The following is a 22,743-nucleotide window of genomic DNA, read 5'->3' as shown; positions in this document are numbered from 1 at the left end:
AAACATACATTATTATCACGTTTGAACAAATAGAGCTAAATGCACTAAGTCTTAACAAAAGCAACACTGTGGAGCAAGCAAGCTATTAGACAGCAGCAGGGCTTTTGTGCTCATTAAATTGATTATGTTTTGCTTTCAAACCGTACAACCTCTTAAATTATATATGTGCTTTACTGTCAAGATTATGAAAGGAGTCGGCTCGGACAAGCCACTGGAAACTGTTATTGCATCAATACGTGAAGCTTCCATTTAAAACCCCTTACTCAACAATTAAATGCCTGCAGTGCTAAAAGCGTAATAAAGCCAATCGGGACTTTGAGTCGGCATGAAAAAGCATATCCAACTGGAAAAGCGTGGAAAGGACTAATTGCTTGTGAGTGGATACACGGTGTTACTTTGTAGCTAATTGGTTAGAAGGCCACAAAGTAAAGGTTGGCTGCCTGTCACATTTAATTGAGCTGCTATGCCTCAACGGACTGTTGTGTTACATCTGGAGATGACTTTAACGCCCACAGAAACTCTCTTACACATGTGTCCCGACGATATCTACTGATCAGCGTATCGAAAAGTCCACAAACTGACTGAAGAGGCAATTGAATTTCAAGTTACACCAATTATTGTTTTTCCATCAAGCCATGCCATAAGCATAATGAGAAGCAAGGTGCTTGATGGAGCACTGCACACAGTTGATCAAAACAGCTCACTTGAAGATCCTGTATAATTATCGCAAACGCATTTAAGCAAAAGCAAACAGAAAAGTGAAAGTGATTCTGCATTGAGGTCATCAGGAAGTAATATTTTGATTCTGATCCTATGCAGCACACTTCCAGACTGCTTTCAGTACAGTGTATTGATAAGCATGGCTCTTGTCTCTGTTTCCTATGCACTGAATGCTGCATCCCATCTGGAGTAGTGGGATGGAATCGAGTATACCTGAGACCCTGTTTTCATCAGGACACACAGAGAAGCAAGAGGCATAAGTCTGAAATGGCAAAGAGGTCTCCAGAGCTCTACCACAAACAACAAGAGACAAAGTACACTTCCAGGAAAAAAGGAGGCCATTTTTCTAGTATAATCTTCATCTACTCACACATAGCAGCTGCTCCTAACATTGTAAGGACGCGACAACACACACACACACACACACACACACCTACAACTTGAAGATTGTTTTCTTTTTAAGAAGTGTACAATTTTTACAAGATATTACACAACCAGCAAGACAAATGTGGTTTGGAGCCTAGATGAAAATACTCATACAAACAAACAAACACGCACACAGACATGCACACGCACGCACACACGCACACACACACACACACACACACACACACACACACACACACACATACACACTCACACACACACACACATACTCTCTCAATCTCTGACTTGCTCTCCACTGCTGAAGGCTATACAAATATTAATGTGTATGTATATATAGATATATATATATATATATTAATTTATTTGTTTGTATGTTTGTTTAATTTAATACAGTTACTCTACTGATGTGATACACATTGTAAAGATGATTTTCAGGTCAGGATTAAAAAGGTTAAATGATCACATTATCACTAACTAAAGGAAGGATAGACTACTTTAGTGGTTTTCCTACATTAATAATTGTGCTACTTTACACTCTAGGATAATACAATGAAGGAGAACAGGATTAAGACTTATTAAATAGACAAAGAGAGGCGGTATCACAAATGGTTTCCCAGATTCAGAGAGAGAAATAGACCCTAGTACTATTATACTGCAGTCATCCAGGCCAAACTGTATCTACTGAAAGTGGTAATTGGGATGCATTTGCTACTCTACGGGGACGTAGGAGGCATAGATTGCAGATATTGTTATCTATTTTTGACAAAGCAAGTGCGACTGAACAATTAGCTAGTGTGAAGAATATACATATATACTGCTGGGTAGGGACAAAATGTGATATTAGTGCACACTGTGTCTATTTTTCTTTGCTTTTTTTTCACCGAGGCAGTTGATATTATTTGTATTGCCGATGGAATTTTGTACACAGATGGAACCAAACACAGATCCCCGCCGAGCTCGTTGAACCGCTGTTGCTCAATTTTCTTTTCTTGTTTTCCTGTGTCTACTTGCACCAAGATGATTCATTATCTCTACACACAAATATGATGGCACTCGCACACACTAACAGAAGCACACACACACACACACACACACACACACACACACACACACACACCCACACACACACACAACTCCATAGGGAGCATCTACGGTGAGTCTAATATTGCAAGTGCAGTCTGAGCTGTGTCATTTTATGACACAATTTTTCTCTTGGAATAAAGGTCCCTGGGAAGGGTTCTGGAGTAATCAGTGGTCATGTGTGGGAGGCAATGATAGCCCAATAACCGAGTACGAAGCAGCAGCGGAGGAGTAGACTCCAGCTGGACAGCCACTCCTCCCTTAGAGAAGAGAGGGATGAAGAAGAAGGGAAGGAAGAGGAGAGGAGAGGAAGCCTGTCTCCACATACTGGATACAGCAAGGAAGACAGGTAGTAAAGAGGGAGGAAGAAATAGAGAGAGGAAAAGGAAGAGAAAGAGTAGGGAGGAGAAGAGGTGGAGGGGGTTGTTCCCTCCCTGTGCCCTCCTGCAGGGCTCGGAGGTTGTGGGTACAGTGCTGCCATATGCAGCTGCTACTGGTAGGTGCCGAGCTGGAAGTCCTTGGGGGGCAGTTTGAGGCCCAAAGAGTTGGTTCCCAGAGGGTCCATCATGTTCTTGTAACGTTCTCCACGGTGTTTCAGCAGGAAAGGACCCCAGTCAGGCTGAGGGGAGCAGACCAGCTTCAGACGCTGCAAACATACAGTGGGTTAATCCGGACAGAACAGAAAACATCAAGTCATATCTGTATTGGACAATGATTTTGGTTTAAGCATTCCTTTGTTGTATGGTTTATGTACAGTAACGGGCGGCCCTCAAATATTAAATGTGTGGCTTTAATTTATGTAACAGATAGGGTTAAAGGTTCAAACCCTTCCACCTTCTGTTCAACACTTGAGCAAAACACTGAACACCATTTGGACAAACCTCAGTTGCTCCTGAAAAAATGTGTGTGGGCACATTCTAAAGTGCTTTGGTATAAAAGTGCTTTATACTGAAAAAGCAGCCCACTTGTAACTCATGTCAGACTGCATTTGCATCAATTTCAGTATTTTCAGCATGGGTATGATTCCATGCATGGCATTTTGATCTTACAGATGTGCCTACTTATATTTTGTTCACTGGTGACATCACTGTACGATGATATACAGACTGTTTTGATGCATTTTCTAAAAAATTTAAAATAAATCCTCAAATTCGACATTTTTTAGTTTTGCAGCAAAACAGTATAATATTGCCGGGACGTATGAGTAAACATAGTCACTGGTCATTATGCATTGAATATATTGAATATGTTCAAGCTAAGAAAATGTATCAAAAATGAAAAGTTGGGATGGGCTGTGATTGAAGCTGCTGAAAAAAGCCACAATCATCATCATCCCTTACTCTGAGTATTTAAACCAGACTCCCTGAAAAATGGCCAAATTAATACCCAGCCGGCAGCCGGCCTACCCCTGCTAATGAGCAAAGGATGAGACTATTGATTTATTTTCGACAGTGTGTGTGTGTGTGTGTGTGTGTGTGTGTGTGTGTAGTGAGAGAGAGAGAGAGAGAGTGAGAGAAAGAGAGAGAGAGAGAGAGAGAGAGAAAGAGAGACATAGATAGAGAGAGAGAAAGAAAGCAGAGGAGCAGCAAAATCATACGTGACAATGTGTTGCACACCACTTTGTCCCAATGATTACCTCTCTAAAGCTGCCAGGGGCGAGGTACATCTTAACACCGAACATGATGGGGATCCAGATGATGGAGGCAAGGACCATGAGCCAGCCCATCACCATAGACCAGGTGGGGTATGTGTAGTCCCCGTACGTCATCCCCTTCCACTGGTACAGACTCAGTCCCAGAATGCCCTGTACACACCGCCGGGAATCATGGGAAATGTTCAAAACAGTCACATTGAATTGGTTTGCAGAAATTCCGACATTTTTCAAAAGGAGTAGATCATTTCTCAATTGCAAAGTGTGTTTCCTGAGTTTGCAAAGTAAACAATGCTTGAATGATGAGTTGTGTGAGGCAGAAAAATTAAACAAACGTGCAATTCAACTTGTACAGCTCTGTGCGTGTTGTGCGGTAAGTTTGCGACACAGCCTGCATATCTATAACAGATTTGAAGAGTATCCCTATACAGTATAATACTGGTTATGAAGTACATACTAAAAGGTACTGGACATTTTCCTATAGTTAGCATTGAGTTTAGTGTTAGTGTAGCACTGAAAGGTTCATTCAGAGTTAGCATGATGATGCAATCTGAAAGTAACATTCAAGTAATTAAGTTATTACTAAATGGCTTAACTTTTCTGCATCCTCCAGGAGGCAAATCCTTGTTGGTTAGAATAAAAAACAACTGCACATCTTAAACCGATGGCCCCAATTTATGTGTTTTTAGACTGCTAGAGTCTGATGCTGCTGAACTGTGTATTGCTTTTCAGCAATGACCCGAAGACTGTACAGTAGATGTATTCCCAATTAACTGCACTGAATTCAGGACAAGATGAGATTCCCCTAAGGAAATCTGATCTCTCCGGAGAGCAGCGGCTTGACTACTGCACCATTTGTCATCGTCTTCCTCTGTTTTAGAGCTACAGTGGTTACAACATTAATGGTGGCCTTACACGGACGTGCTGGTAAACACATTGCATGGGAATTTACAGCCTCTGTCTCACACAGCATTTGATAAATGTGTGTGGCTACAGAAAAATGTGTTCGCTAGGAAATAAATGTACTGAAAGTGTGTGTGTGTGTGTGTGTTTGCAGCAGCTGAAATGATGTCACACTAACTGTTTGGCGGTTGCTATTTTGAAAAACATAAACAACTTGAGACTTGCGCGACATGACAGGAATTATAAGGAAGAAATTATTTCAATTTCAGCCAAAACACATCTCCACCCTGTAACTTTTCCGACTGCAAATCAATGAAAACAACTTAAAAGGCAGTGAAAATGGAAACATTTTAAGCTGCACATGCTGTGTGTGTGTGTGTGTGTGTGTGTGTGTGTGTGTGTGTGTGTGTGTGTGTGTGTGTGTGTGTGTGTGTGTGTGTGTGTGTGTGTGTGTGTGTGTGTGTGTGTGTGTGTGAATGAATGAGAAGAATAAGCATAAACAAACTGACGGTCAGAATGGTTGGAGTCACAAAGCCCCAGCAGACTCTCCAGAATCGGTTTGGCTGGAAACCAATCATCATTTCAATGTCCTCGCAAAACCTCTGCAGACCTGCACGGAGAGAAAAGGAAAAAGAGGAGAAAATAAAGTAAAACAATTGAAGTTGGGGAAAGTGAGAGAGAGAGGAGACGCAGACAGTGGCCGGGGTTTAATAATGCCTTGGTAAAAAAAAAAAAGAAAAATCCAAGCCATTCTGTGTGTGTGTGTGTGTGTGTGTGTGTGTGTGTGTGTGTGTGTGTGTGTGCGTGCGTGCGTGCGTGCGTGCGTGCGTGCGTGCGTGCGTGTGTGTGAGTGTGTGTGAGAGAGAGAGAGCGAGGGAGCAGATGGCTTCATTCCTCGGCCCTTTATTGACGGATAACAGTGAGTGACATGAGGAGGCAGTCTCACAATCATTTCAATATGTCACCTGTACTGATGATCTGACAAACTGAAGGAGGGCCTTTTTCATTGCTCTTCTGTATCAGCCTTCTAACACACACCTGAACCCCTTTGCCTCGGTGTGCATGTGTGCGTGTGTGTGTGTGTGTGTATGTGCGTGTGTGGTGCGTGCGTGTGTGCGTGTCATACGTCACAACAGAGACGCCTAGTGGTCACGTACAGCAATTACCAGGCCAACATTTCCAATGATGCTTTTCTGTCACTAACTGTGCTGGCAAAGCAAATTTCAAGCAAGTGGGATAACAATGAACTATTATGTAGTGTCAGGCCCAAATGTTAAGTCTGCTTATAACTCATACTATAAACGAAGAGCTTCCCTTCCATGGAATATTCTCTGCCACTGAAACTGAAGCAGAGAGGGTAGTGACACTGGTTACTCATGAGCCTTTTGATTATGCGACCTCTTGACTAACTCCTGTGTCACCCTCAATAAACAAAATGTTTGGTTATTTTTCATATTGTGAGATGTCACTAACATTACAGCCTCTAGTGGCCATTCTGGGGGCTTCAGGCTTTCAGTACTGTTGGTCAAAGTTCAAGACATAAAACAGGGTCCAGTTTTACTCACCATACAGGTATGAAATCCCCAACAGCTCGAAGATTGCTATGATGACCAGTGAGTAGGAGGCTGCGTATGTGTCCACCAACTGCAGCATGTACATCCCATTCTGTCTCAAACACAAGCACACACACACACACACACACACACACACACACACACACACAAACAATATAAATATATATATATATATATATATATATATATATATATATATATATATATATATATACAAATATTATTTGAAAAAACTGTTTAAAACTTCATCTTACAATGACACCAATATTCTATCCTGGTGTGTTTTTGCACCTCTGACTTATCCACTAGCTTGTACCGGAGAAAAAATATAAAAATGACATGTACAAATCCTACTCTAGGCATGGGTGTGTGTTTTTCCCCCTTCTGAAGCTGTCGGAGGGGATTTTAATAAGACTCTTTTGTTCCACTCACTAAGCCTGTCCTCTGAAGGCTGCGACTTCGCTTTACATGCAGAAATCTGTCAGCTTATTCAAAGGAGAGAGTTGTAGGGGCATGGTGGAGAGAATGCTCAAGTTTGTCCCTGCGGGGTGTGTGTGTGTGTGTGTGTGTGTGTGTGTGTGTGTGTGTGTGTGTGTGTGTGTGTGTGTGTGTGTGTGTGTGTGTGTGTGTGTGTGTGTGTGTGTGGTGTTCCTGTGTGTGGTGTTCCTGTGTCAGTGGCGTACCTCTGTGATCATGGGAAATCCCAGGATAAAGAAGCAGGCGCAGCAGATCAGGGTGAAGACAGGTTTGTATTTCCTCAGGTATTTGGGGTACTCGTCCGACACCGAGGTCACAATGGTCTCAATGGTAGCAAACTAGGACACAGATGAATGGTAAGGAAGAGGGGAGAACAATGAACAATGTAAAAGAGAGGGCAGAGAAGAGGGGATAAGGGAGTGGAAAGTGATTAATTAAGCATTAAGAATTTTAATTAAATTCAGTTCAATTTAAGGATTATCTTTAAAAAAAAACTCTACTGTAAAGACAGTTTCAAGCCAACCAGTCTATCCTTTTTTCTCTCTCTCAATAAAACTGAAACTTGTCCAATGGGGGCCGTTTGCAGCAACGTTTCATACTGAAAAGCTTTTTGGATTCTGCAGCTTTACCTCATTTGAACCAGAGCAGCTGCTGCCGTCAGAATTCCGTTTATACGGTGTGGTCTTCAATTCATCCAATAAACACATTTTACTGTCATTTCATTTATTTCCAAAACAAACACAAAAACATTACCTTGTTCCTGAGCAGGAGAAAATATGAAAACAAAAACTAATCAGTAATATGACATTTAGATTACAACAATGGGGGAGACCTGACAGGTGGAGTCTGTCTGGGGATTAGCAAAGTGTAGCATAAAAAGGGTTCTGAACCAGAGGACAGCAGTGAATGCATACACAAACAGGCAAATTGAGAGAGGGAGGGTTGGTATAGTGTGTGTGTGTGTGTGTGTGTGTGTGTGTGTGTGTGTGTGTGTGTGTGTGTGTGTGTGTGTGTGTGTGTGTGTGTGTGTGTGTGTATGTGTGTGTGTGTGTGTGTGTGTGTGTGTGTGTGTGTGTGTGTGTGTGTGTGTGTGTGTGTGTGTGTGTGTGTGTGTGTGTGTGTGTGTGTGTGCCATAGAAATCCATTGGCACTGAGCTATCTGCCACTTTCTGCACTGCTCTCCTTCCTCCCGAGCTCCCAAAACTAATTTCCAGTCCACATCCCAAGCCTATTACCGCCGCGTAGCTTTCTACAACAAAGCCACCAGCAGCCCTTCTCCTCCGAGCCACAAGCCACAGCCAAGGCAAAGGAACACCATCATTTACTGTTACTGTTGACTTGTGTCTTAATGTGTGCCTGATGTGCCCTCTGCTCCTCGGCTGGGCTCAGGAGCACCACAGTGCACATGAAGGAGTTGCTGGTTTATCTGAAATTGTTTGAACAGGATTGTACTTGGCGTTTTGCTGTGGACATCTCCGAGACTGGTGTGAGTTTGTGCATTGATGTTATTTGATGAATGAATCAGTGTAGTATATGACACAATAAGAGTTGAGTAGGAAGTGTAGCGGTACATGTGTTGTACTCAAAAGGAGCAACCTTAAAAGGTACAGTGTGTACTATAGGAGTATTTAGTGGCATCTAGTGGTGGGATTCTAGATTGCAATGCTCTCTTTCGAAGGTTTTACAGAGCTACTGTGGCCTTCAAGGACAAGAAGCTAGGTAGTAAAGATGGCAACATCCACCACCGCTTCAAGTCTGTCCAAAATATCAAGTGATGAGGTGAAGATGTATTTCATTATTTATTTTTACAGTACTTCATCTTCGTCTTCCAACAGGTGCTCTTTTAACAGACAGCCACTATATATGAAAAAAAAATAATTAAAATAACTTTTATTTTCAAGCGATTATACACTAATTAAATCATACTTATGAATATTATATTATATTTATACCAAGTATGTTCTGGAAAATCGCCAATAAATTCTACACACTGTACCTTTAAAGCTAGATTAGCAGGGGGGGGGGGGGTTCTTTATGTCTACTTGAGGCCAGCAAAAAAAGCTGAACACACATTGAACACACATAATTGACATGCTATAAAGTGTATATGGCAAACGTGTTCGAAAAAAGAAAATGCTTATTTACACATCCAGCTGACCCAGAGCAACATTATCACTCATTTGGAGTATAGTGTGTTTAAACCTGAAGTTCAATATTAACTTTCTTATTAACATCCACTTTCCTGAGGGAAATATCTGGCTTCTTGGCTGCTATGTTTTTTATTGCTTAATTACTAACTTTGTCAGTTTGGTCGCAGGCTTGTACAATGTGTTTATCAGAGCTTTTGAGCTGAAAATACAGCTTGCACGCTGCTGGAAAAAAAACAAGGTTGATGAGAGCACATTTGCAGTGAAATCAAATCAATTAGCTGAAAGGCACTAAAACACTCAGCAGGGTTGGGTGATAATAACCAGTGTGTTTTTTTTTTCACTGTGAAAGAGGCCTTTCACATTACACATACTGAGGTTATTTGTTGGTTAATTTAAAACTATTGAGTTCTCTTAAGTTGAGAACAAGATTCCATTATATTTTTGTTTTTAAAAAGGGAGTCTCTTGGTTGGGTTTTGCTGTTAGAGATAATATTTAACTGGTGTAAATGTATGACAATTGAATTAAAGCAACATAATGAGAAGTGGCAGGTGGTCTACGGTCCCATTCAGGGCCAAATGAGATGTCCTTTTATTCTGAATTCTGTATTTTTACTCCTCATCCCGTCTCAGGAGATTTTACTGAAACTTGTAAATTAGTATGCTGAACAACTGAACAACAAAAATACATTGCAACACTACCAGTGTTATTGTAGACTATTTTAATGTTTAATTATGATGATTGTATTATAATACATCAATACATTTGCCAATTTAGTATAGTAAGTACAGCTGTGGCTATGCTTTTTTGCAATTGATTATTCTCTTAGAAGTCTACTAAAGGGCAGGCAAAAGTAAATACACAGTCCAAGATGATGTCCTTAAAATAATAAACTAATACAATTTGATTTCATTCAATGTAGTTGCTCCCAAACTTTGAGAGCCAACTTAGTTTCCTTTCTCCAATCACTCAGACAAACACAGAGAGATGGAGCACTTCAGCTGAAGTCACTCACAGTGGGTGGTGTGTGTTTGGGCAATTATGTGAATTAGGTCATAGGGTTATACATAGCTTGATGGCTTTATCAGAGTTATGTGTTTACTTTGGAGCAAACAAAAGTCAAGAGACTCTTGTTACCGACGTGAACAATGTGTATGTTGTGAAACTTAAAGACCTACTTCACCGGTGGGAATATGAAGTTGTATTGAACTCTGAGATCCTATGTAGTATAAATGTGCAAAAAACTAATTGAAATCGGTTCATCCTAGCCTGAGAAAAGGCAGAAAGAGTGTTTTATGGTATCACTGTCTAACCCTACATTTTACAGATGTGACATCACTTCTGTAAAAATGTAGGGTTAGGATTAAAAGGACAGCTGGCCCCTCCATCATAGAACATGGGTCTGCAGACCAATCTACTGCACTGTTTTTACAGTTGCATAGTAAAGAGTGCTGCCTGTTTAAAAATTATCTTAAAAATAATGTTCCTTCTGCATCTCAGGATTTGATATAGCCTCTAAAATTTAATCTCAAAGATGCATTTTACTTTAAAAAGGTAAAAAAAAATCCGGGGGGACATGCCCCCGAACCCCCCGACAAGGACCACGTTCCCTCCAACAGCATCCCAAAACCCTGTGGGAAACACTGACTTCCTTAATATGTTTTTGCCATTAATTGTATGTATCTGTGTGGAAAAGTCAGTGTACCTGACTGGATAGAGAGGAGTGGGGGGCCCATTAAGAGTTTGTGCCCAGGGGCCCATTATCTCATAATCCGTCTATGAACGATACACACACAGAAACACACACATTGAAGGAGCAGTGGTTACCATGGTATCTAGGCCAAGAGTCAGCAGCATGAGGAAGAAGATGATGGCCCAGAAAGGAGACAGAGGAAGTCTGGTCAGAGCCTCTGGATACACCACGAACGCTATGCCTGGACCTAGCACACACACAGAGACACACACACGTTAAAAAAGGTGCACACACACACACACACACACACACACACACACACACACACACACACAGCCACACTCGCACACAGTAGGCCTATGACACTCGCTTCATAGGCCTACTGCTGCTGTTTACCTGCTGCTTTGGTTTCTTACCTTCATCTGCCACCTGCTCTATCGGCACTTTCAACTCATGCGCCATGAAACCAATGACGGAGAATATGACAAAGCCAGCAAATATACTGGTGGCACTGTTTGTAACAGTAACAATAACAGTATCCCTGCAGGCAAGAAAGAGAAAAGAGAGAAACAAAAGCTGAATAAGCAAATATCTGCTTCAGTGACCCGGAAGAGTGCAGCATTGTTCAGAACATGCTACATGTAACAAGTCAAGTATGATGTGATATTGAGCTTGTATTTGATACAGAATGTCACTGTCTTTTGTACACACAGATAAGAGATGTAATGGCTCCCTCTGGTGGCCGGAAAATATACTATCAGTAAATAGAGGGCTGTGAAAAGTGTCAAGCATTTACTGAAGTTAGACACAAGGGGATGCTGTGGTTAATATTGTAAAAGCCATTTTGCTCAACCAGTGGGAAAAAAATGGACAGCTTTTCAATGAATCTAGTAGTCCAACAAATGTGTTTAATAATTGTATATCATTGCAGTTGCCTGAGGCAAGTGTGTTCTAAATGATGGATGCTTTGTAGGTAGTCTGGTGGCAAAACCCTTTCACAGTTGAATTTGTATTTGTCAAAATATATACACACTCATTTGCTGCATTGTTTTTGCAAGAATTTTTTTTTAAATAAAATAAATATATATTTAAATTAATTAATATACAGCTATTTTTCCAATATCTATTTTCACCATATAAGAGCCCAAATGTTTTGCACTTTCAGGTATTTCCAACTGAAATACCAATATGTTTTTTTGATTTTCGAGTGATTGCGAGGGATGAATTAAAATGTATCCACATATAACATAACTAAATCTATCACTGATTTGAAACATGGCAGGAGAAATCCTTTAGGTGAGGAAACACGAAAGAAACACACTGAACTGCTGGCTGCAAAGAATGCCATTTTATTATTGACAGACTATCAGACAAACAGATTAACAGGCTGCGTTCTGCCAGAAGCATAGTTTACCTTTTGTGTGTTTACCTGTAGCAGTTATTGTGGAACTTATTGTAGGAAGAGAGCGTGATGAGGCCGCCCCAACCCGCCGACAGAGAGAAGAAGATCTGAGTGGCAGCGTCTTTCCACACCTGACAGAGGGAGAGAGAGAGAGAGAGAGAGAGAGAGAGAGAGAGAGAGAGAGAGAGAGAGAGAGAGAGAGAGAGAGAGAGAGAGAGGAGAGAGAGAGAGAGCTTCCATTGAAGAGAGGGAAAGGAACAGACAGTGCAAAACAACATTGTGATTGAATCAAATGAGTGAGCGTCAGGTACCTTTGCATCACTTAGTTTCTCCCACTTTGGGGTGATGAAGTAGAGGATGCCGTCAAAGGCCCCGGGGAGGGTCACTCCTCTGATCAGCAGGATGACCAGCACCACGTAGGGGAAGGTGGCTGTGAAATACACCACCTAGAGCAGAGAGAGAGACAGAGATAGAGAGACAGAGAGAGAGAGAGAGAGAGAGAGAGAGGGACAAAGAGGGAATGAAACAGAAAAATGGTTAAGTGAAGTTTAAATAATACACTGAAAATGAGTGGTTCTTAAAAGAGGAATATCTTCTTCGTTAGAGTTTGTTTTAGTAGCATTTAGTTTGTTCTCTCTACACTTATTTATGACATTTTTATTTTACATTTGTGTGCATGTTTTTGTTGTGTGACAATTGAAGCATTACATCTTAACTTAATTACTATTACAACAATACCCTACATACATTAAAAGCCAAGTTTCTTAGGCCACTTGTCTCAGAGGGGTTATTTCCTGTTTATCACTTTAAAACCAACAACAACTTTATTGTACATGCAAATCTAATGGTTCAATCTAGTTGAACTTTTAGCTGTGCCAACTCTAGACGTCACCACAGTGTATGTCACATGTATGTCCAGTAGAGGGCAGTATTATACAAGAATTCCTTCCTAAGAGCTTCTTTGAGCAGAGGGGAGAGATTCCTGGAATGCCAGGAGGAAACATGTTTACCAAGGTTTCAATTTTGAGTGCTGCATGCATGGAGGGTCATTTAATCATGTGCTTCCTTTTTCTCTCCCCTTCCAGCAAAAGTATAAAAAAGAGATTGCATTCAGCATAAAGTGTAGACTATCCCACAATCCACTGCAATACAAAATCGCACTGGTTGGATGTTGCTGATGTGCTCAGACAAGAAGCCGCACCGATGGTAAATAAACGTTTTAATTATGTGAATGATCTACATTCAATCTTTGTTTGGCGCTTTTTTTTTTTTTTTTTTGCATTTTATCAAATCTGAATCCAAAATGGAACCTGCCCACTGAATTTAAATCTTCTTCAATTCATTATCAAAACCTATGTTTTTCGGGATGGGAACTGAGCCATATATGTGATTTATAAAGAATTCTGTTTGTGCACACATTTTTTCAAGTAACTTTATATTCAAGAACAATAACTTAAAGGCTGAAATTCAAATAATAAACAAATCAAGTGTCTCCACATGTATCACATACAGAAGACTCTGGGCATTTGACTAATCACGTGGTCAATCCAAAATCTAATCCAGACTATGAGAACCAAACCTTTGGCGGCAACAGCAAGTGTTTTTATAAATAGATTTTCTTATATGTTAGACCTTTCATCACTAGGGGGGCACTTTCATCACTGAAGGGAAGTGGGGAAAATGTGCTTATGTTAAAAAAAAATGGAAGGCAGCTTACCTTTCCCGATGACTTGATTCCTTTTGCTAAAGAGAGGTAGACAATGATCCAGGCGAGACACAGACAGCCTGCCAGAGGCCAGCGGATGTCTCCTGGATATTCAATGCCTTTGGATATGTGCAACACATTGTACCTGCGGGTGTGAATCAAGCATAATACTCAGTATCATCAAATCTTAATTTACCTCACGAGAAAGATTATTTTTGCTCCTGTTTCCAACACAAATCAAGTTGATTCAAGAAGGTATATACATGCAGAGTTTGTCTGCTTTCAAGAGACATTTGTTGAACATATGGTATTTGCACTTTTTTACTGGAAACTACATGTAATGCTTTTAAGGGCAAGGTCAGGATTTACACTTGTTTTTCAGGAAACGCTTTTCAGAATATAATAGAAAAACCAGAAGTAAACATTTTTAAACTATTATCATCATGAAGAGCATTGTGTTAGTGCCTTGTGGAACCTTTGTCGCTGCCCAATGATGCTAAGGCCCTAAAAAGTCAATCCTCTGCACGAGAGGAGCGGCTATTTGATGTTATCCCTCATCTCATGACATTAAAAATTAGACTTGTAAACGTAACTGTACAAGTTTCATTTGTATTTCAATGTAATTCAAATTCTACTTTGAAATGGCTGTGTTTTTCAAGAGCCAGAAGCTAAACTCACTTAAAGTACTCCTCACTGGGGCTGACGTAGGTATGGTTGCTGTCCACAGTCATATTGATGAGTTTGCTGAGGTTTCCCACAGTGTTGGCAGACAGACAGAAAGAGGAGTTCTTGACGGACGTGATGTTTCTGTCTCGCAGGATGCACGAGTCTGTTCCAATCATAAAAGCAACACACGTCAAGCAGGTGAGACAGGCAGAGTGCTGCAGAGCTTACTGTCCTCTCACGTTCGCACAGTCACAGTGAAGTGGGTAGTATATCTGATATGGAGAGAGGAGAACTGGCAGGAGGCTGATGTAAAGATGGCAGTGTGGATCCTCAGAGAGACCTGGATGTAACCGTGTTGAATTGATATTTTTTTATATTTGTCCTTTTTTATTTAAAGCCAGATATGAATAAGAGAAATGGTTATGCTGTATATGTGCCTCATTTCAGATGCACTTTGAGAAAAAGGAAAGATAAGAAATCCTGTTTTGCTCTTGACTGCACAGTTTTTCATGCAGATACATCAGACAAATGCTGTAGGGAAAAATGCCTTCGATGCAGTATTTATACAGTATGAGACAAACATTTTAAATCTGAACTACACAAAATATTGATAATTTCTTGAAGGGCTATTGTATCAGTTGTGAAGATAATTTGTCCACCCCATCATATGGGTGCACAACATGCACACATGTGATGTGAACATACTAATAAAATACAGAAGGCATAATTAAACTTGTGTTTACATTACTAAAAATGTTCTTGTAATTTCATGTTACTTTGTAATGCTTTTCTCATGCTTTGTGTGAATGTGAGAGAGAGAGAGAGAGAGAGAGAGAGAGAGAGAGAGAGAGAGAGAGAGAGAGAGAGAGAGAGAGACTACAGTGTTGAGTAGGGCCGTCATTCGTGTAGCAGCCAGCAGGGGTCAGTCTCGGGCTCACTGCAGCACTGCAGCAGCTCCGCCAGTACAGTAAATTTGTCAAGCAAGCATTTTTTGTGCTGAATTCACAGAATCGCTAAAGGCAAATATTACGAACAAACGAAGGGAATTTCGATATTTGTTCGACGCAGATCGACGACAAACACCTTCGTGCCTCTGCCGGGACACTTTCTCCCAGTCAAAGCAAGATTTAATCCACACTTTCTTTAAAACATCAAACAGACACAGACTTGCTTAACGGTATATTGCAGCTTTAAATGATAAGAGTTTGCTTCAATCTGACATTAAATCACAAAACAATCGAAAATATAGCATACAATTTGTTTTCACGCGTGTAATATGTCACAATGAGGCTCCCCTTTACAGTTGGCCTGTATCATTAAGAATGTCTCAAATAGTTTAAGTGAATTTAAAGTGTTTTTGAGGGTGAAAACACCGCAGAGATCACAGGTCATGATTCATTATACTGCAGGACACCTCGGCTGAGGGACTCATGACGCATTGCGCATTGTGGAGAGGGGGAGAGAGAGAGAGAGAGAGAGAGAGGTGCTTTTAGTGTGTGTGAAAGTGTGTGTGAAGGTGTGCGTGTCTTACCCAACATCAGCATGTCTTTGTCCTTACATTCCACCGTGTTCCAATCATTCCTACAGTTAGCCCATGGCAGTGAGCCCTTCAACGAAGCGAACAGGTAGTACAGTGTCCAGCACATAATAATATTATAGTATATGGCTATCAAGACAGATATTATCAACATGGCAATCCCGCAACCTAAAATAAATAAATGAGACGAAATATATAAATTACTCTTAAGAAAAAGTAGAGAACTCGTCATGATAATTGAAATGATGAGTTTTATTTTTATTTTTGAATGATCTCTTTGGTTGATCGGATGTGGCAGTTTACCTTGTAGCGCTGGAATGCATTTCCACACCGACACGGGCCCCTGGCTGGCAAACTGGCCCAGGGAAACCTCCAGCAAAAAGATTGGGATCCCGGCAATGCCCAACATAGTCAGGTAGGGGATCAAAAAAGCTCCTGTGAGGAAATAAAACACCAGGCTGAAAGGCGCAGTTTAAGAGCCAGCAAGGGCTAACATTGACTTTAATAGGTCCACTTTATTAATAAATAAAAATGTGATGGAAATTAAGACATGTAGGCCTATCTGCGCTCATCACACACAGTATGGATCATTTCACTGGTTAATACATAAAAGGAATCAATTATGTGTTAATGGATTCGATCATAGCAGAACATAATAATATTGAATAATAATATTTTCTGACAGAACATTATTGTTACAGTAATATGTATAGTGTTAATTAACGAGGACATTTTAAATAAATGTATTTTTTTTACATGAAAATTATCCCGGTAGAAAATCTCCCCTCTGGGCCTATAAATATTTTTGTATTTGATTTTTTAATTTTTAATTTATTTGTTTAGTTAAAGGCCATCAATGACAACCGGAAGAAATCATCAAACGAGCAAACGAGCGGGAGATAAAATTCGATTTTCTGATCAGATTTTTAGTGTGTTAATTTTGTCAGGAATTTTAAAGCATAGACTAACACCTGGAACTCTTACCTCCACCATTTTGGAAGGCAAGATAAGGGAACCTCCAAACGTTCCCCAGTCCCACCGCATAGCCAACCATGGACAGAATAAAATCCAGTTTATTGGTCCAGTTTCCTCTGGCCTTATTCTCATCTCCACCCTCGTCCTCATCTTCAGTCTAGGAGGGAAAAAAGCATTCATTCATTCTCAAAATTAAAACAAACCCCTAGCCTATAGTGACAAGTGAAACCATTAAAAAAAAATAATAATAATAAAATCACTGAGCCTGGGCCTGACAGGCGAGATTTAATCAGGACATTAATAGTAGTCTGCAGTCAACAGAATGCACCACATGTTCTATAAAAAACATCTACATAAAGAAACATTGAAATAGTGCGTTCATTTTGAAGTTCTGAAAACAATTCTGTCTGATGGTTTTGAGTGCAGTTACCCTTTTGGTCGCTGAGAATGAATGGGTTTCTTCTTCGTGTGCATTTATTTCACGGTTACAGATGCCTTTGACTCACAGTTCAGCCCCAGCTTTCTGATCACAAGTCTGTATAAATAGTATCTTCAACTGAACTTATAGGCCCATCACCGCCAACAACCAGCTTCAAAAGATTACATTTCCAATCACAGATGCAAAGATGAAAAAAAAAATCCTGCGATGAACCACTAACAAAATGGAAGCAAATGCTAACAAAAAGGCGCAATTAAATGAATAATAGTCTGCATAATAATTCAGACACATAAACAACACAATGCATGGGAATGTGTGTGTGAGGGGGTGGGGGGTTCCCTCGCGGGGATTGGAAACAAGCCGCAGTCTCGTGTATTACAGTGCTGTCTATCAGCCGGATAACACCTGGGCTTCTGGGCTATACCAAGCGTGTCTGCTGGGAGCAGGGAACACCGAGAAAACACCGTGAGACGAGAATAGGATTTAATCGTCATTAATCGTGCTGCCATTGTAACTGTGTGCAACAAAAAAAAAATCAAGAAAAAAAAGTCTGAATGGGAATCGGTTGATATCTGAGAAAAGCACAGTTTCGTTTAGGACTTGAGCTCAGTTCCTTTCCTGATCATTCATTTTCAACGCACTAATAAATATAGCCTATACAAGACCTTCGCTTTGTTTCCCAGATTGTGCTGACGGTAGCGGATTTGAAAGTTTTGGTGATAGCCTACATCAGATTGGTGCAGAGGTACAGCACGCTGCGCAGAGCAGGGACGTCAAATAGCTCAGGAGCCACCCAAAGTACAATTAGGATACACACAATACATGCAATAATTAATCCTTTGGGGTCTGACTAGCAGCTTTTACCCATATTGATCTAACAAATTATTACCACAGTATGTGCTTAAGGTAAGACACCACTGCTATGTGTTTTGGTAGAATTCCTATACAGTAAAATCACAACAGGGAAGAAAATAATATCACTAATGCCACAAGGCCATTTCTTTAGATTTTAAATAGGCCTATCAACTATTTTCAAAACATCCCTCCCGATAATGAATGGTTGCTCTTTTACGCGCACACAGTGATTGCTCCTTCTCAGGCTATGTTCCGATTGTCAAACTTCAAGCATCCACTGATTCATAAGTTGTCGGGCTACAAAAAGTGAACACGTTTGTACAGCGACAAAACCAACTAACTAGTGCATGCAAAATCCCATTCTAAGAGCTACACATTATGTGTACAGCTCAGCTCCACAGACTTTCTCACTACATCACACATCCACAGAACTGATCTACGCTCAGCGCTCCCAATGGTTTTGCACCTTGCCTGTTTTGGAGGCAGCAGGTTAATCCACGCATCTTTTCCTATCATCTCATCATCCACACATACTCGCACCTGCTTCTGGCCGCTCTCTCCGTTAAAGGAAACGGTTCATTTAAGATGACTTACCCCCGTCACGGTGCCGGGCTGAACAGACGTGTTCCCATCTGTCCCCAGTATGATGGTGGTCTGGCTCATCGCCGTCCAGTTGCCTGAGGCGTTGTTCTGCTCTGAGGTGGCCCACAGCGGGTCGCTGCTCTGTGCGGTCGACCCGCGGGCCGATCCGATGGAATCCTTCCTGAAGGCCGAGGAGGCGGCCACGGATCCGGGGACCGCCGGCGGAGTGTTTTTAAACGTCCCATAGGCTTTAGAATCTAGTTCCCCGGGTTTATTTTCCGTGGGACAAAAAGTTTTGCTCTCGTTGCACGGAGGCTGGGGCGCCGGGTGATGGTGAGGTGAGGGCGCCGGGCAAGTGTTGTCCGGTTTGCTCGTTGTAAGTCCCGCAGCTCCGTCGGGCTGCTGCATCGGGATGTAGCCGGTAGGAGAAGCGCTGGCCGGCTGTTTGGCCATGTCTCTCTGCTCAGGGAAATCCTATAGGAACATGGGAAGTGACAAGATCAGCAAGACAAAAGGCAAGACAGAGACACAAAGCTTGACGCTGTGAGGCTACAGCAGCCCATCTCTGATTTGGGACCCAATTTCTCTTTCTGCAACGTTATTCTGCAGCATGTTCTGGCTCTGGCTGCTCTATAGTTTCAGCTCACAGTCTACATTGTGTTGGTGTGTGTATGTGTAAGTGTGTAAGTGTGTGAGTGTGCGTGTGATAGAGGGGGGTGGAGGTGGGGGGCTAGCTGAGCTTCTCCAGTTCTCGCTTTCTGCAAGATTCTTTAATTTTACGCCCCATTTCCCCTTCATGTCATTCAGCCACACACATCCACTGATTTTTATGGGCAGTAGACAAGCTGCTGCGGGTCTCTCGGTATAGCTCCGCTGTCCCCGGCAGGCATGCAAGATCACCGGCGTTTAAAGCATGTGATCGGACCTGGGGCGAAGAAATTACAAACGACTCCCTGGAATTTTTTCTTTGAGCTGAACAGGGGAAGTAACCGTAAAAGCCTCCAGATTAAAAAAAGAGAGGAAGAGGCCGGGGAGGGTTAGTAAAAAAAACAGCTGATTGATTAATGCTTAGTTGTGTTGTTAATTAGTGAGAAAAAAATAAATACACCTGGCTGTGATCGCTTTTGTTTGAATAGAACACGAATCAATAGGCTACAAAAATAGGAAAAGTTCAAGTCTCAAATAAGCCTAAACCTTCTTCCCCATTTAAACTGTTAAAAAGGCAGAGTACATGCTTAAAGAAAAAGAAAAAAAAACAACAACTGGTGAAGAAAGTTTTTTTCGTTCTCCCAATGTGGAGCCGCAATTGCATTTCAGCACCTTGGACAGCGCCAAGGCAAAGTGCAAACCAGATTTGTTCTTGTAAAGTATCAAATAAGCATGAAAACAGCTCAGAAAAAAGTTCAAAAGACAGATGAAACTATAGGTGTAATAGTAAAGAAATTGGTTGTGGACACTTACCATGTTCTGCAGTGCTCTGGTGGCAGGCTGAACACAGCTGTAAAAAGACAGTGGCGAGGACTGGAAGCGGACTGGTCGTAGCCAAAGCACCGAGTGCAAAGCTTTTCTATAGCTCCGTGGGAAAGACTGGAGTTTGCGTCAGTGCAGAGCAAGGTGCCCTTCGCTTGACATTTTCTTGATAATAGGAGTTTGATAAATCATTGGCCTTGGATTCGGATTTTTAAAGGGACAACAGGAGCCAATACGACGGGGGCGCGTGTGTGCGTGAATTGTGTGCGTTCTAGTTACGCACGGTGCATGCGTGAGCGCTGGACGGACTCATTCAAAGCTGATTAATACACTTGTCTCTGGGGATGTGTAGTGGGATGCTTACAGACATACATGGACACTTCCCACACTAGCACACACAGCTGGTTTGGGATACAGATATTTAGGTTTAGGCTATTATTGGAGAAGATCTGCTACAACAGAGTGCATGCAGGTCTAAATAATGTTTGAAATGTGCTGAGCTGGGTTCCTCTGCTACAGTTACACTTACAGTATAGCCATTTGTGGGAGAAAGGATATTTGCTGTCCACAAGGTTCTTGGTTTTATAGAAAAACGTTTTTATTTTCTGTCACCAAGATGTAGGCCTGTGCAAAACAGAAACAAGACTATAAGAGCGCGAGTGTATTTTTTAAGTTGTTATATATCTTTATAGATATTATGATGCATAGACATGCCAAAATATACACATAACGTTTTTATTTTGGGAAGTTGTTAAAGTTAAGGGTTATGTGCCGAAAATGGCCTGAACTATAAATAGTTTTTCCACTTGGCCGGTTTTACGCACGGCACGTTCCAGTCTCTATACGTAGCTTCGTGCGTCACACCGATAGGAGAATTGATCAAGTTTTTTGTATTTTTTTTTAAGAAAAAAAAAAGTGGGCGAGGTCCTAATAAAGCTACTCATTTGTTAAAGTCTTGTGCAAGAAGAATGCCTTTTTTCTTAAATCACGTGTGTCAGGAGGGACCGGAGCCAACCACTGAATCCTGGACTAGAAACAGTGACAGTGTAGCCTACTGTAGGGGGGAAACATTGCCATAATGGAGATCCTAAAACACTGCATTGCGCATAGCACTGTCCACGTCTTCCTTTAAACGGATGATGCATATTGAAATACTCCAAAAACTAAAAAGAAACAGATGCCCTTTTTCGTTAAGTAGGCTTTAACTTTTTCATTATAAATAGTTGTATTGCAGCCTATAGGCCTTCATACAGTAGATTGTCGCACAGTGAGTTGTGCAGGGGCTGAAGACGAAACACACACAAGCACAAAAGCTTTAGGCTGCACACAAGCACTAACATGAAGGAGGGAAATAGATTTCATACACAATGTTTAATCATATATTGAATGATGTTCTAAGACCTGAGAGTCCAAATGACATAGCCTATTATCGACAATTACCAGTTACGGGTGTGCGTTGTTGCTTAGCAACCACGTCGTTTTATAGAAAAAAACGGTTCACTTTTATTGGAGAGCAGGTAGCCTAATAAAAAACATAAGCAAGATAGGCCTAGAATGATTTTTTTTTTCAAAATAGTACACAAATATTCGTCTATTTGATTATTTTAATTTATATCCTAATATGATAGGCCTATTCTTACGCCTTAAGTTAATTTTACGTCACTTAGCATCCATAGAGCAAAGGATCGTCCTACACTAATATTCTAAAGTATTATTTTCATCATATTGTTACGTTTTAACACTCAGAGTGCTAAGGAATAATCCCACAGGCCCATAAAACAAACAATAAAGGAATTCTCAATCTACATGATTGTTCAGGTTTTTCCACACACTCATCACAATGATTTGGACAACGCAGTTTTCTACTTGACATCCTATTTTTAACCTGTGACAAGCTGAGGAGGTTCGAGACACACGCACACCTCCTCTCGGGGCCGTTCGCTTGCTATGCACGCTGAGATTCATCGCTTGTAAATCTCCCCCCGTTCCAGATAAGAAGCTGCAGCGGGTGTGTTCGTCGCCGCCTTGAGTTTAATTACATTGTCAACAGAGAATAATTGTAATTGATTTCTGCTCGTCTTCCAGAGTCCACTGAACACACAGACACACACACAGACACACACACGGCTACACGCTTTACACACATGAAGCAAAATAAAGTAGCCTACACATGTATCGAAGAAACCTTAAGATCAGTTTGACAAGCATTTTGTAGATCACGACGCATGTCCGTTGTAAAACTATTGTAATGATAGGCTATTTATCCTTCTGGGTTTAAAACAATTATTATAATTTTTTAGGAAGGGGTTGACTCCTTGCAGTTTTTAAGCACCATCTTCATCTGTGTTTAATTTTAGCCCGACTCCTATGTACCGTTGGAGAGTCTTATTTATGCTGCAGAACTTGCTGCCTAAACCGGACCGGAATTGGTCCGGGACTAACCGCTTCAAGGAGGAGGTTCTCGGTGTCTCCTCGTGCT

General features: G+C 41.2%; 1 protein-coding gene across 1 annotated transcript; it reads right to left on the bottom strand.

Moving 5' to 3' along the window:
• Positions 1-2,677: 2,677 nt before the first annotated feature.
• Positions 2,678-22,229, bottom strand: slc6a5 (solute carrier family 6 member 5; the record flags this gene model as incomplete). The annotated part of the gene is made up of 17 exons (XM_080028920.1): positions 2,678-2,833; positions 3,824-3,991; positions 5,251-5,351; positions 6,307-6,406; positions 6,999-7,130; positions 10,768-10,880; positions 11,050-11,174; positions 12,063-12,166; positions 12,347-12,481; positions 13,753-13,885; positions 14,419-14,569; positions 15,938-16,111; positions 16,247-16,378; positions 16,928-17,075; positions 18,807-19,268; positions 20,256-20,326; positions 22,187-22,229. 17 exons carry the CDS (start codon positions 22,227-22,229, stop codon positions 2,678-2,680), a joined length of 2,448 nt encoding a protein of 815 aa, XP_079885046.1.
• Between the last annotated feature and the right edge of the window lie 514 nt (positions 22,230-22,743).

This window comes from Ammodytes marinus (assembly GCF_949987685.1).
Source record: "Ammodytes marinus genome assembly, chromosome: 1".
In the NCBI taxonomy this organism is placed as follows: Eukaryota; Metazoa; Chordata; class Actinopteri; order Uranoscopiformes; family Ammodytidae; genus Ammodytes; species Ammodytes marinus.
The sequence above is the reverse complement of the archived record's forward strand: the minus strand, read 5'-3'. Positions and strand labels throughout refer to the sequence as shown.